The sequence below is a fragment of the Neolamprologus brichardi genome, chromosome 19 (genome assembly GCF_056152115.1).
Source record: "Neolamprologus brichardi isolate AB-2024 chromosome 19, ASM5615211v1, whole genome shotgun sequence".
Lineage (NCBI taxonomy): Eukaryota > Metazoa > Chordata > Actinopteri > Cichliformes > Cichlidae > Neolamprologus > Neolamprologus brichardi.
The window spans coordinates 2,736,609-2,752,500 of record NC_142122.1 but is presented as its reverse complement, the minus strand read 5'-3'; the positions used below and the strand labels follow the sequence as shown (position 1 = coordinate 2,752,500).

The 15,892-nt window shown below is 41.8% G+C and overlaps 1 protein-coding gene across 10 annotated transcripts in view; it reads right to left on the bottom strand.

The window, feature by feature from the left end:
• Positions 1-15,892, bottom strand: part of ralgapa2 (Ral GTPase activating protein catalytic subunit alpha 2) — a 104,270-nt gene that overhangs the window by 43,787 nt on the left and 44,591 nt on the right. For 9 of the 10 annotated variants that reach the window (XR_015716973.1, XM_087833123.1, XM_087833114.1 and 6 more), the window contains 11 exons: positions 13,318-13,403; positions 13,136-13,226; positions 12,752-12,925; positions 11,576-11,761; positions 10,691-10,884; positions 10,365-10,463; positions 9,724-9,879; positions 6,194-6,322; positions 4,771-4,899; positions 4,444-4,502; positions 2,491-2,599 (listed from right to left, as the gene is read on the bottom strand). Coding sequence is in view for 9 of the 10 variants with exons in the window: in XM_087833123.1 (XP_087689249.1) it covers positions 2,491-2,599; positions 4,444-4,502; positions 4,771-4,899; positions 6,194-6,322; positions 9,724-9,879; positions 10,365-10,463; positions 10,691-10,884; positions 11,576-11,761; positions 12,752-12,925; positions 13,136-13,226; positions 13,318-13,403 (1,412 nt within the window). In the remaining variant the exon portion in view is untranslated. The remainder of the gene's footprint in view (positions 1-2,490; positions 2,600-4,443; positions 4,503-4,770; positions 4,900-6,193; positions 6,323-9,723; positions 9,880-10,364; positions 10,464-10,690; positions 10,885-11,575; positions 11,762-12,751; positions 12,926-13,135; positions 13,227-13,317; positions 13,404-15,892) is intronic. The other variant, XM_087833122.1, reaches the window with a different exon arrangement.

Here is a 15,892-nt window from a genome sequence, read left to right as displayed (position 1 = left end):
GGATGTGGTGGAGCAGCAGATTCACATCTGCAGCAGCTGTGCGATGTGATCATGTTGATATGGACCAAAATCTCTGAGGAATGCTTCCTGCACCTTGAATCTGCGCCTTGCAGAATTAAAACAGTTCTCAAGGTTAAAGAGGGTCCCACCTGGTATTAGAAAGAGTTAACTAATGCAATGCCAGATGTGTGTATTCACACATGTACAAGTGTATATAAAAACATAATTTTGCAATAGAAGCGTATAGTGGGACCCTGCTACAATGTTGAATATCTGTCATGTTTTCATGTCAAACTGAAGATAATCAGTAAGTTTAGGGATATAAAATGTATATACAATGGAGGAAGACATTTAAGATGTTTTGTTTTAATCAAGGTGGAGCTGTAGGAGCATTAAGGTGGAGCTGTAGGAGCTTTGTGGCACTGACCATTTTAAGAGGTGGATTTGATCAATTCACAAGAGGCTTATTCAACAAAATCTTACTTAAAGTGCCTCAAGTTTCCAGCAGAGTTAAATAACCCGATGTGATCGAGGTATCAGAAGTAAGACAAGTTTCAGTGTCAAAGAGGGTAAAATACACTGAAGACTTGTGAGAGGACAGTACCCACAGTAAGACCTCTGAAACACTTTAAGGAAAAGGGATCAGATAGGCAGACCTGAAGGAAAAAAGTCTGCTGAATAAAGAATTTAACACTTAAAAAAAGCAAAGTTAAAGGTCAGTAAACTTTTCAGGAGGGGAAACAAGGCCAAATGCTTAGGTTGGGCTAAGACATACCAGCATTTCACACTTGATTACAGATGAATCCATCTCTGAAACCTACGGCAGTAACAGAAGGATAAGAAAGACTGATGGGAATATCAATCCTCTCGATTCTGCAGAGACATGCTCCACCCTCTGATTTGCATCTCTGCAAACAAGGATTCACACTCCCGTCCAAACACATCCCAGAGCTGTGCAGGAACTACTGTCGTAGACTTTCTTCCACCCTCAATGACCTCGACTCAGCTGACCTCGTGTTTGAAGAGCGAGAAAGTCAAGCTCTCCTGTCATCACAAGAAGCTTTTTGGAACATGGTCAAATCATTCTGGTATGACATCGGCTATCAGGTTTGACAAAAACCTGGGGAGTCATGCTTCAAAAACCCCCAAAAACAACCATTTTTTATGTTTATCTTCATTGGAACTTTTAATCTAACCAATAGTTCATTTTCAATCTAAACACTGCAGGAAAGAACGTGTTTTATCATGATACTCTTTAAATTTTGCAGATACATAAACCTCAGTGGAGCCTCTCCTTACACTTAAAAAATGGGCCAGTTTTTTTTAAAGACGCTCGAACTACAGAAGTACTTTGAATGTAATGTGTGATCTTAAGAACATTAATTATCTGCAGAATCCCTGATTTTAAGGCTTTTAAATGTCTCTTTCAGAGCTTCCAGAGAGTGACGCAGGAACAAAATCTCTTGCTGCATTTGTGTCACCTAATTTGTAAAGCAGCAGAGGGACAATGCTGATTAAAGACAGGGAAAAAAGTTTGGGGACACACTGACTGTGCCAAAATTTGCAGTAATTTTCCTTAAATTTAGTTTTGCACTTACTGTGCAGATAATCAGCATAATTTCATTTCACTTCAAACCATGGTTCATTTTCCCCAGACTCATTGAAGGAAAGAATTGAGCTGTTGACAATTTTCTTTCAAATGTGGATTTCTTCAGTGATTTGAAATTCTTTGTGGAGAAATAGAATTTCCTATTTCTTCCAGCTGAATGCCTCTCAACATGTAACAAGGGCAGACAATGTGGGGAGTGCAGAAATGGCCAAACACAAAAAGGGGCCCTGAGAGTTCAGCACCTGCTTTTAGAAAAGAGACTCTCAGTGCCACTCTTCCCCCTAGATCCCCCACCCAGCATATACCCTCTATTTTGGGGCTGGCTGAGTCTGTGTGTCAAGTTGTACAGGGGAGTGATTACTGCTCCATTAGAGAAGGGGGCGAGGGGATGGGTGGGGGCTTTGCTCGAGCAGGAAGCTGGGAGATGTAGCTGCTTAAATTGGCCCACATCTACTGAGAGTGAGCAGCCTGGAAATTACGCCACCGCCCCAAACCCTTTTCCCATGGAAGAAAAAAAAGAAACTAAACCAAAAAAGCCCACAAACCCACAGCTTCTCTGCATCTCTTCACTTAGGGAGAAAAAAGGCCTGTTCCAGAATATACCCCCGAGTCACATTTTATTCTCACACTTTTTGCCCGTGTTGAAAATTTCTCTGCAGTCCTTTTATGTAATCAACTGTCATTTTAGTTTGAGATGAACAATGTAAGGTTTGCACGGCAAAAGAAAAAACAGCTTCCAACACCCATTCATTTCAGGACAGCGGGCTTATCTGCGTTCTCAGCACATGACGCAAGCATTTCAAAAAAGCGCACCTGCAGTTTCTTGTACATGAAACTGGAAATGCGCAAATGCAGCGTCCTCGGGTCAGAGGTTCACTCACCTTTAGTGTCACTCCCAAAACATTGATGGCATCTTTAACCTGGGGGTGGATGTTCTTTTGCATTAGCTCCTCACACACCCACAGACCCAGGCTGCACACGGCAATGCACCTGAAGGGCAGCAGCAGAGGACAAAATGTGCAGATTTAAGTAGAGCAGGATCTGAATGGGATCAGATGTTTTCAGAACTACTGTATAATTAAAACCATGAACATTTGGACTTTTTTTTTTTGCAAACAGGCTTTAGAAGCGTTGCATCAAATTTTAATGACGGGTAGCCACTGCTTCACCACCATTAGCCTCTTCAAATTCCTTATGTATGCAGAAATGTGCAGCTGCAAAGAGAAACTAAATGTTGGACTACATGTCTGCACGGATTTGTAGACAAACAAAGTACAACCAAACTAAAGCGCTCCAGTTTGTGTCTTTATTGAACACTAATCATTCACAGTGCAGCCTGGAAAAATGAAGTGAACCTCGATGCTAATCAGTTCTCCACAAGCTACTTGAGTGAGTTTTGAGATTGGAAGTGTTGGCTGTAGAGGTGCTTCTCCAAAGAGGAGGCTGGTAAAGTGTGGTTAGTTAGTCTGCCCCTCTTAGAAATGATTGGCTGGTGTCAACAACGCCTCAATGACAATTTAGTGGAAGAACGAAGCAGGAAAAGGCTGCAGAAGCATTTCAAAACATGTCATGATGACAATAACAACAATATGATAGAGCAGGAGGAGGAGAGGCAGGTGTAATCCAAAGATTACAAAAGCAGGTGGACAAGATTCTTAAAAAATATGTATTCTGTGTTTATCGAGGAGAGATCAACATAGAAACAGTGACGAGCAGGTTCCCGAACCTTTTCTTGGAACGTGTGTAAAACGTGATCATATCAGACAGTTAGAGCTGGGCGATAGAACGATAACGATATGTATTGTGAAATAACTTTTTCTCGATAGAAAAGTTAAACTATTGTGATAGGCCTCATCTAGCTTGGCCTCTTAAAAAAAAGAAAAAAAAAAAAAAAGAACAGCCAATCCAAATTAAGTAGCGCAGAGCCGAACCAATCACAGCCGCAGCGTCACGTCAGGTGACTTGTTAAGTACAGCACAAGTGCCAAGCCGCACATGTGTATTTGTTTGGGAAGCAGCCAGCCGCCGTGCCGCCCGGGTAATGGAGGAAATGGGTGTGCTGACTAGAGAAAAATCAACCGAGAGCGTGACCGAAGGTTACCGAAGAGAAAACAGATGATGGTTCCAATACCGGAGAGATTGTTGAACGGAAGAGCCACAGAAGCTCCGAAGTGTGAAGGTATTTCAGCTATTTCAAGTCTGACAACAAACAGAGTAGCGCGCACTGTAAATTGTGCCGAAAGCAAGTCTGGAAATACAATAAATCGCTTTCTGACTGGAAGCGCTAATTCGTTATTCGGCTTTTGTCAGACTAAAGTAACTGTTAAAACTGTTTGAAAAGCTCAGCTATACAACAAGGAGAGATTGAGAATTTCCTTTTAGTTCTCAGTTTATTTGATGTTGACAAAAGTTAGTCAATTTTGTCTGTTCTTCTGTAAAACAAAGATTTATTTTTAGAATGAATATTTTGTTTCTAAGTGGAATTGACAATTTAGTCTGTTTTGTTTGTTCTATTTTGAAACGTAAACACTTTAGCGGCTGCCTTTTGTGTAGTTTGCAATATTTGCCTTTATTTATCTGAAAAGTCTCATGTTCCTTAAGCACATCTACCCTGTTGAACTTATTATGGGAAATAAATATTTAAATCAAAACAAGCTGCTGATTATTTCACATTTTACTTGTGAGCAACGGCACATTTAAATCTTACAAATATAGTTATTTGGCTTATATCATTATCGCCTGAAATGAAAAAAACATATCGTGATATGAAAAAAATCTTATATCGCCCAGCTCTACTTGGGCTCGACAGTGCAACAAAAGAATTACTAATCATACCTCGCCCCTTCATAGTGCTCCTTGGTTGCCGTCTCCAGCAGGATGTTGACCAAGTAATTCTGAACAGAAACGACACCAGTTAACAGTTCTCAGTGACAATAGAAGCCATTCCTTCCTTCATCTTTATAACAATAAGACGCCACTAGCTGTAACACAGCCTTGTAGTCATGTTAAATCAGTGTGATGTTCACACTGCTGTATCTAATAACGTTTAGGATAAGTTTGTCATGATTCACACGGCAGACGACTGATTGATCCTAACTAAAACAGCATCTGCTTTTATATGAAGTGTCCGTATTCCCGTCACTGCACATCATGAGCGTTTACCTTGATATCCTCATTGCTCACATTGATGTCATCAGAGCCAGGCACACGGTGCAGTATAGGAATCTGGAGGTAGAGGTTTGGGAAACACACGAGGGAGCCCAGGATCGTCTGAGCTTCCACCCTTGGAGCCTGGAGGAAATTTTAAAAAAAGAAAACCAAACCCACGGCATCATTAATACCCGAAACAAACACATAAACAACCCGCTTCAGGCAAAAGGCGCAGAACACATACGATGGAGGAGGATTTGAGGGAGCTCGCGGATTTAATTGCATCTTTATTCATGATTCTGCTGACGGAAAAACATCGTGCATGTTAGGCGCTGGACAACAAAATGATTGATTAAATGCATGATGGGTGCAGCTCTGTAGCAGGTTGTGCTGCTGCACCTGATGAGCTGCTGTTAAACTGAGGAGAACAAATCTATGCTGGGAGATACGTGCAATGGAAAAAACAGGAAGAAGCGACACATACACACCTGATAAATGACCGTTAACATCAACTGAACCATATTCGGCTTTAAAGCTGTGCAAGTAACAGATAGCGGCCATAATATTGATCTGCTCCAGATCAGCTCTCTCTATCTAAAGTCCATATGCTCACTTGTACAGATGGTCTACAACAGCGGTCTCCAACCTTTTTTGCGCCACGGACCGGTTTATGCCCGACAATATTTTCACAGACCGGCTTTTAAGGTGTCGTGGATAAATACAACAAAATAAAACTAGTACTGGTACCGAAAAAAAGAAGATTTATTCATAACACACGTGAAAAGACCCAGGAAAACCGAGTAAACGATAAAAACGATAACAAAATAACGCTGAGAACCGATAAAAACCCTGAAAACTATACATTTCACACCTGAGCCTCAACTCTCGCGGCCCGGTACCGGTACTCACGGACCGGTACCGGTCTGAGGCCCGGGGGTTGGGGACCGCTGGTCTACAACATTAACTGAACATGACCAACAGTCATATTAAGACTTTTCATTTAATACTTGTGTGGATTTAATGAAAAAATGATATTTAAGTATTATATTTATATATTTAGTCCTCAAACATGAAGTCATCCATCATAGTAAGACAAAATATCTATAATCTAATTTCAGCCACAGTTGCTCAGTCCTACATGTAAGTGCAGTTTGTATTTTTTCTTGTGAGTTTTAACATTTCTGCTATTTGGTGCCTCAAATAAATTTTTTATTGCTAAAAGCATAAAAATTTCACAAAACAATATCAGCTTTTCAACGTCAAACAGCTGCAAAACATGAGAAGGATGATTTATGATTTTTTTGTGAAGAATTTTATCATCTTTGTTGCAGATTTACAGCGCTGCTGATTTGAATCTGAAACCTTTTTCTAGTTCTTGACTCATAAATTCCTGTATGACTGAAATATCAAATAAAAGTTGAAAGTGTGTTTGTACCTCTGAGGAGCCAGAGGTGAGGACGCAGGCAGCAGCAGCGATGAAATCTCCAATCAGCATTGTGAAGCCCGGCAAGCCGAGGAAGAAGAATCGAGGAGAGCAGGAGCGGATGATGGTGTTCAAAACATCCTGATGATAAGCATGGACACAGATAAACTGTCATCACGTCTGCAGCAATCTCCGTTATTATATCTCTGCAGACTTTATTTAGGAACAGCCTGAATAACAGAACAAAAACGGATTTTTTTCCTTTTAATTCTCCAGAATGTTTACAATTACAGCCGGGGATTTTTGCATTTGGGGGGGAGCCTCGCGTGTCTTTAGTGTGGGTGGAGTGAAGCAGTATCAGAAATATTTTGTAAATGGGCCACAGTGTGAGAGACGTGGCACCGAGAAAGCTTTTCACTTCAACAGGTAGGCTAAGCATTTTAAGCGTGCTGAGGAGAGTAAAGCACTCAACAGTGCATGTCACTAAAGGACAAAAAAAAGGGGAAAAATACAGAGTGGGAAAGACAGACAGAAGAGAGAGACAGCAGATGGATTGTTCACAGTGGATAAGAGGGAGAACAAAAGACCTCAACTTTCAAGAGTCACATGTATGTACACACACAAGCAAACCTGTAATTAAAGCCAGAGACAAGGTATTGTTTGGTTGAGGTGCAGGCGGCTCAGTGGCAGATGGGTGCTCTTTCAACACAGGCATATGCTGTATTGCACAAACTGCTCAAGTATGTACAGTATAACACTGCGCTAGTGAAGAGCGTAAAAGGATGCTTGAGAATTTCCAGACTATATTTAGCTGCTAATCTTACAGCAAAGACGTTTCTTCGCTATTGACAGACACAGGAAATACTCTTGGGAAAAAAAAAAAAAAAATTAGTTTAAGAATAAAAGAATGCAGCATCTAAATAAGACGGAAAGATCGCCGTCTCTCTTATCTGAGTCATGCGTGCGCATATTTGCGTATGAAGGCAAGGTCCAGGCTCCGAACACCTGCCTTCTTGGCCATAAACTTGTGTAAATCGGACAGTTCAAACATCAGCCCGTTTCTAGCTGAAGCGAAGGGCACCTTAACAAACACAATTTCTCTCTCTCTCTCTCAATCACACACAGTACCACTATCTATGCGCGACATTAATCACCCAGAGCTTTGGTAAACAGGGAATCCAGGTGAACAAAAGAATAGAATAAACACAGAAGACTACTAGGAAGTCAAACCAACACCAGCAACACATGTGGAAAATTGGTGGGAAGAGCTTCGGGATTGAGGGCCCATTTTACCCTCGTTTTGTTGGTAATTGACCTCTGAAGCATAATGTGTAGTGCAGTCAGAGGTAATTAGCAGGCAACAAACTGTTTCTTGATTGCCTGAAATGAGCATTTTAGAGGAAGCCGCAAATGTAGAATGCAAAGTGCTTTCAATTGTACGTGCAAGTAGAGGGAACCTGATTTGAAGTGTGTATAGAAATCAGAACAGAGAAATGTGGAAAGGGAATAACCGCATGCGGCGCTGTGTTGGCAGTAGGAATAGCCCCTGCATCAACAAAAGGTGCATTAACGTAACTCTGAATAGAGCCACCTCAGGCCTTTTTATGTGGCCTCATTTTCACGAAAGCAAACGCTTTCCACCTGCTGGCCCCTGGGGTGACGGGGTTCATTCTGGCATTACATCACTCTGCACAGAATCCCGAAATTTACCAATTTAAATGTACAGTTTAGCACGGGGACATATTTCCTATTGTAATTCATTCACAAGTTGTAAGAAAGGGATAATAACCTACCTGCGGGCTGTTGTAGCCACGAGCAGTTTAATCAACAGCCGTGTCGGTGGCCTACGGGTCAACCTTCACATTTTAATCTGACGCTATATAAATTATGCAGCAGCCTCCTTTTAGGGAATGACAAGATGAACCGAGTTAAAAGGAGAAGCCAGCTCTGCACAGGTGCTGAAATCTGTGCGTTTGTGCAAATGTGTTAGCGCTTTCGAGCCCTTCAACCTAAAGAATAAAAGGTGAATAGATGCATTAAAGCTTTGTGTGCACTTGTTATGTTTAGCAAAATATGCTGTTGACTATTGCACTCCAGATTGCAGACCTATTAGATAGATTACTGCCATTGTGTCGTGGTCATGCTTTTGTGAGACCAGTGACCAGAGACTGACAGACTAGCAGGACAATAGCCCTGACCTTGGCACTCTGTCAGTTGGAAGGAGAATCCCTCCAAGGGAAATGTCATTTTCCTCCAAGCTTAGATGATTTTATATTCACTGGGATTCCCCCTGCCGTCTATAAAGCATGGCTGTTTAAGGCAGACTACACATTCAGCGTTCATTTATAAAGATATGAGAGATGCTGTTGAACAAAAAGACCAAACATCTTCAGATGTCTAATATTAAACGCACAAAGAAAATAAGTCGTATAACTGTAGCCTCCAGAAAAAGCTTATAAATAAAGAAGCTTAAAAATATTTGTATGCTTTGAAAGAAATCAAAATCGCAAATGTTTTATGTGCATTGGGGTGGGGGGTGGGTGGGGTGAAGGCAGAGAGGAAGGAGGAGGAGAGTAAGAGCCACTTTCTTATGTTAAGCAGGCGTGCGGCTGTCCTCTATTGTGTGGCGTGAGGACTCTTTTCTCTGGCCAATTTGAGCATGCTTCAGTGGCCAGCCTGGCTCTGGCCCCCCAACGCATTATACAGAGCCACAACAAAAGCTTGAGAATGCTGCCTGCTCTCTCAGAGTGCCCCCCTCATTGCTCTACTCTGCACTACGTTCCCCAGGCTCCCCTCCCACTCCTTCACACACACACACTCGCATACACAGAGGCGGGCGGGCCAGTCTACTCCGGGCCCCCGGCCGACGTGTCAGTCTAACGGAGCGCGACAGACGTCAGTCCTTAATTAATCACGTATACGCGGCAGGGGCTCAAAACATTATTTAACGACATGGAAAACATTCTAATAAGCTTGTCACACAGCCAACGCGCAACAGAAACCCAGCCAGGAGGGCATAGATAAATCTACAGTCCTTTATATACACACACACAGTAGCATGCAAAACACACATTTTCATCTTCACTTTTTTATTTAGAGGAACTCCATTCATAACCACTCAGCTTTGTGCAGAAGCAATGGAGCAAAGCCCGACCTGAATACTAGGAAGGGTGTGGCTGAAGGAGGTGGAAGATGCCAAAACACAGTAACGTTCCTCCTCACCTTCTTTTCTTAATAAAACAAGGGTCACAATCATAACCCTATATAAACTGTGTCCTCACTCCTGCCAGGAAACCCTTGAACCGAACTCATCACTCCAAACACATGACTAGTACTGACACGAGTACAAAGATTGCAGCAAATACAACCAGTTGAATACGACAAAAATCACACGTTAAAAAAGGTAAATGGCAAACTGACAAAAACAAACAGCCTTAATTGCTTTCCAGTTTTTAATCAGGGCTGATGCACATTGATTTGACCAATGCGCCATCTACTGGAGGAAAGAGGAACAACTGGCAGCTTCTGTGCAGGAGCCTTACCGGGTCATCGCTCGTGAAGCCCTTGTGCATGATGTGGTAAAGGTGCACCAGGAAATCACTGTTGGGGAGCACATCCTGGTGCCTGGTCATCATCTCACAGATCAGCTTGAAGGCCTGCAGTTTGCCAGCCTTGTACTCTGCAGGCAGCATGGTGGCCTAAAGAGGGGAGGAGTGCTATTACGAGGAGCTGGAGACACTTAGAATCTATTAAGCTGCAGCAGAGGCTTGAGAAGCTGATGCATTTTGTCCCCCATCCATTAAAATTTTTTTTCCCCTCATACAGAGATAACACAGATCGAGGCAACATTCTTCCTTTTATTGGTTTGCATAAACACTTTGATTAGATAATACTAATATGTTCGTTGCCGCCAAGGCTAACCATTCAGCTGCATTAATTACTTTTTGCTGCTCCTGGAAATGTAATGATATTGCCTCCTGAGCATTATAAGATCCTCCCAGATTTTTTCCCCCCAAATAGCGCCGATTGAGAAATTCACTCTAAATGCTTTAATATTTACTTTTAATGACATGACAGTGGATCCGGCAATCAGACTATAAATTATTTTTAGGTTTAAGCTTGTGTGCACACTAACAGATAAAAAGTTTTTTGAACATCTGCTGTGTCTTTGCATTGTTCATACCCTGAAAAGCCAGGACGCAAGCATTCGAAGAGGTGGGATGAAGGGAGGTTGGGGCGGAGAAGACTGGTTGTCCACACTAATCCCAAGATTGTCCCGAATCTGTAAGCACACATTTCCCTTCATTGAATAACACATCATATCTAATGTTTGGTTCAAACTCTCTGCTTTGGGATAAACAGAATACAATCTCTGATTTAAAATGTCATATTTATTTATAGAAATTTTACCTGTCTTTGACATAAAGAGGATTTAAAAGCATCACTTTGATGTACACATGACATATGGAATTACTAGTTTATCATCAGCTGATTATGTCTTTATTGTACCTTGGCCAGCTTGTGCCACAGCTCATAGAGATAGGAGAAGACCTTGGCGTGGATTTTGGGGCAGCGGATATTGTTGACATCTCCCAGGATACCCAAAATTCTCCGCCACAGGACGAAGGCTGAATCAGCATGCCAGCCAGTCAGAGTCCCACCAGCAATGATGCTGACATCATCAGCCAGAAACTCACTGCTATCTGCATGGTCACATAGAAAGAGTAATGGGTGATGGGGGTTACAGAAATTATTATTTGCCAACACTTTGCCAAGAAAGACTTCATTTTATTTAGCTGAACGGATTCAGTCAACAAATGCAGATCAACTTTATACAATTATAGTAAAATGATTTGATTTGACTCTCAAAGCTAATGCGTCGTTAGAGCAGCTGTTGACCAAATCCTTAAGTTATCTGGTGCATTTTCCCAAAAGGCATTATGCAAGTGAATAAAACACTCAAATACTTTTGGGAAACAGGCAGAAACCACATGCATCATCCAAGTGAATTGTGGCAGGACAGTGCCACCTAGTGGGCAGCAGGAGAGCAATGAGAACCTGAGGGAGTAAAGGCTTGGAAAGACAGATGATAGTGTAGCTGGTGTGAGGTGATTCGAATGACTTGTGAAGGTTTTTTCTGTTTCACTGTTTTTAAATTTAGTTGCAGAAAAAAAAGACAAAAGATTGCTCATTTGTTTACAAGAAGAAACAAAAGAACAATTATTTTGTATTATGTGTGCAGAATAATGACAAAGCAACTACTTTAAGTACGAGTAGCATCAAACCAAACAAACAAAAAGAAAATAGAAAAATCAACAAGGAGAATTTAAGACAAAGAAGTGAAATGCAGATGAAGACTGGTCTACATGATGAGTAGCAGCTAGGGAGCAGTACCCAAGTGGTGTGGCATGTGTAAGACAGACTGATGCATGGTGTCGTCCAGGGGGCAATCCCGTGGGCACTCTGTGTGCACCAGCAGGGCTGGTGAAGCGGGGGGATTCTGGGGGTAGTGGTAGTGGTTTTGGTGGTTGTGGTGGTAGGACGGGGATGCGGAGTGGGTAGGGAGAGCACACTCAGGACCTAAAAACAACAAGTGGACATGGATCAAACTGGGTTTGAGGAACAGAGCAGAGGGGCAGTGATCACAATGTGGGAAACACAGACGTTCACGTACAAGGGTGGGAAGGGCAGACAGGGGGGCGACAATATCTGCATACACGAGGGGGGAGGGAATAAATAAAAAGCCTCGAAGCTGAAGGGATGTTTTGGTAATCCCCCCCCCCCCTCACAGAAATTGACAGATGACAAATTAAGGGAAAAACAAACAAACAAACCAGCTAATTCAAGCCCCTCCTCCATTTTTCCTGGATAATGAAACATCTCTATCCTGATGGGAGTAGTCTCCTTATGTCCTTATGTGAATCACATCCTATCCACAGTCACCACTTCACTTCCTATCTGATTACACATGAGACAGTACCTATGAGGTTTTGCACCTGTGTGTTGCACAGCATCAGAAAACCAAATATGGGAATATTTCCTGGAAAAAATGTGTTCTATCCCTCCAAGGGGCAAAAACTAAAATGATGCTGTGGTGGTTCTTCTCCAGACTACAACAGCGCATCTTTAAATTTGTGAAACATCTGTAGATACCTCAAACAAACCAGAGACCACAGGTTACTTTTCCTTTCATAACATTTCCACTTTTCAAACTCTGAGCACATTTAAAATCTTAAATTGCTTGGGAGAAGTCATCTAGCCAATATTAGGTTTTTTAACCTTCCTAAGATCGATCAATCAATCAAGATCAACTGCACAACTGCTGAAGTCTCCCAAATAATTGAATCACTGTGATGAATGGTCACAAAGGGCTTCCTTTATAATAATGAGGACATTAGCTCTGTTGCTAACTATTATATGTATCAAACCAGCTGCAGGCTGCAGACAGACATAAATCAAGTACTCTGACTGGATGTGTTAGCTCAAACAAACTGGAACAAGCACAGCTAAACAGAGACATTTAATAGAGACACTTGGATCAAGATTTAGGGGCTTGCTGTGAGTTTCTACCTGCTAAAGCTTCGTTATGGCTGAGCAGCAGACTCCCCTGGCTCTGAGGATCAACTGTTACGTCCATGTGTGCCGACTGCGTGGACTGATTATCAGCTTCCTCGTCAAACGCCTGCCAGGTAACTTCAGCCTCATTGAGGTAGCCATTGGACGTCTCGCTACTAACACTCTCACCTGGGTAAGGTGAAAAGATTAAATTCATGAAAGAAAAAAAGCAAAAGAAGCTTCGAATGGAGCCTACTAGCTCTGTAAGGAAAACTGTAATATCCAATGCAACAATTACATATTTATGCTATAGTCTTAGAGTATGCTGATGAAAATTCACATTTTTAAAAAGCAATTTATGTTTAACATTAAAACAGAACAGTGATTATAACGTCCAACTTTTCTCTCTGAGCTTGGGCCTCGTGTAGTTTGCGTGTCCCTCAGTATTGCACTCTGTCTCAGCTGAGCTGCTGGTCCGTCGGATCAGGATCTACAACAAAGACAAACATGTAAACAGATGAACCAAGCGTCGATCAATCTTATTTTAAGCTAACACGATGGTTGAAGATGAATGTTCTCACCACAGGCGGTTCACTGCTCTCAGTCCTGCCCTCAGACATCCTGCTATCAGAACCACAGGAAGTAGGCGAGTACTCTCTCTGCTGGACTGAAAGGCAACAAACAGTTCTGATTTGGTCTCTACCAAAAACTGGAACATGTTCAGTTAATCCCTGTAGCCCTGATCTTAATTCTAAAAAATAAATAAATGAATATGTTTAAAGCAGGTCGTCTGACCAATCAGAGCACACAGGCATACGTCAGGAAGGTGACCAAGAACCCGATTATCACTCTGATCGAGCGCCAGAGCTCCAGAGAGAGGAGAAACTTCTAAAAGAACCATTTCTGCAGCACTTCAGGCCTGAATGGTCGAGTAGCCAGATGGAAGATGCTTCTCAGGTAAAAAGCACATGACAGCCCACCTGGAGTTTGCCAAAAGGTCTCTCATCTGATTAGAGCACTTCGCTCTCACACAGGCTTGCTTGTCGTTCCTACAGTATTTAAAAGTAGAACGGGAGGCAGAGCCTTCAGTTTTCAGGCCCCTCTTCTGTGGAACCAGCTTCCAGTTTGGATTCAGGAGACAGACACTATCTCTACTTTTAAGATTAGGCTTCAAACTTTCCTTTTTGACAAAGCACATAATTAGGGCTGGATCAGGGGACCCTGAATCCTCCCTTAGTTATGCTGCAATAGGTGTAGGCTGCCGGGGGATTCCCATGATGCATTGAGTGTTTCTTCTTCAGTCACTTTTTTCACTCACTATGTGTTTGTACACCTCTCTGCACTTATCTGTTAGTACTAATCTCTGGTTCTCTTCCACAGCATGTCTTTGTCCTGTTATCCTCCCCTCACCCCCAACTGGTCGCAGCAGACTGTCCTCTGTCCTCCCCACTGTCGCCAAAACGCTTGCTCATAGAGGACATGCGATTTTTTTCCCCTTGTTATTATTGTAGGGTCTTTACCTTACAATATAAAGCACCTTACAGTAACCATTGTTGCTGGGACACCGTCCCTACAGTAAAGCATGGTGGTGGCAGCATCAAGTTGTTGGGATGCATTTCAGCTGCAGGAACTGGGGGATTAGTCAGGATCGAGGGAAAGATAAATGCAGCAATCTACAGACACATGCTTGATGATAACTTGCTCCTGAGTGCTCTGAACCTCAGACTGGACTGAAGGTTCATCTTCCAACAGGACAAGAAACTTAAGCACACAGCCATGATAACAAAGGAGTGGCTTTGAGACTCTCTGAATGCCCCGAGTGCCTCAGCCAGAGTCCAGACTCGAACCTGACCGAACAACTATGGAGAGTCCTGAAAATGCTCCTGATTCAGACCAAGCTTGACCGTTTCTGCAAAGGATGTGAGAAACTGTCCGTCCCCCCACAAAAAAATAGGTGCGCCAACCTTGAAGCATCATACTCAAAAAGACTTGAGGCTGCAATTGCTGCCAAATTATTAAGCAAGAGCTGTGAATACTTTCATTTTTTAAAGAAATTTGCCAGAATTTCAAGCAACTTTTTCACTTGACTATTGTGTGCAGAATTTTATTGTGATAAATGAATTGAATCTATTTGGAATAGGGCGTTAACGTGGCAGCTTTATTCCAGCCGGAGAATGCTGTGAATACTCTGGATGTACTGCATCTCTGAAATAATTAGCAGACACCTGTTTCAGTGCAATGCAGCTTCTAAACCAAGCTGACTAGCACTGGCTCATAAATCCACCGTCTCATCACTTCAACAATGATAACATCAAAGATCTCTGACATACAGTTTAAGGTCTGTTTAACTATTCATGCTTAAAAATCAAACACATCAGGCTTAGCTGCTAAAATGAAAAATTCCAGTTGACTGTAATGTGAATAATAAAAAGTGTTCACACTATATAAGTCCACTCTCACATCATCTAGTTGAAAAGAAAAAGAATGAATATTACCCTTCTTTAATTTGCTTACTGAGTTGTTTTCTCTAAATGGTTGTTTTTGTACATGTATGTGCAAATATATGATGTTCAAACTCATTTGCAAACTCGAGCTACACGATCGCATCAGTCGTTTCTGCTCCAAGCTTATCAAGTGCAAAGAAGTCAGTTTTTTTTATCCTTTTTATCACGAGGTTAAAATTTTAACTATGAAAAACAAGCTGTTATTTGCTTTTTTTGTATTGCTTTGAAAAACCGAATAAGATTAATATCTTAATACTGCACTGGATAGTGGTGTAATAAACAGACAACTGAAGTGACAGATTACTTCTCTTTTATAAAGACACTTCAGGGTTAATTTGTATCACAGCTGAACACACAAACTGAATAAAAGAGGAGTAATTCCACTAAAAAAATAGTTGAATAGTCCTAAAAAAGGAAATTATCCAGTGAGCAATAGTTCTCAGTAAGTGCTTTAAGTGGATAGGAAGGCAACAATAACTCAAATAACCTCTAATTACATCCAAGGTGTGCAGAAGAGCATCTCTGAATGCAATAACTGAAACTTTGAAGGAGATGAGCTACAGCGGCAGGAAACTGAGGCTACACCTTGAACAGTCTCAGCAAGATTGGACAACAGATGATTGGAAAAACATCTGGTACTTGTAGGGTGTAC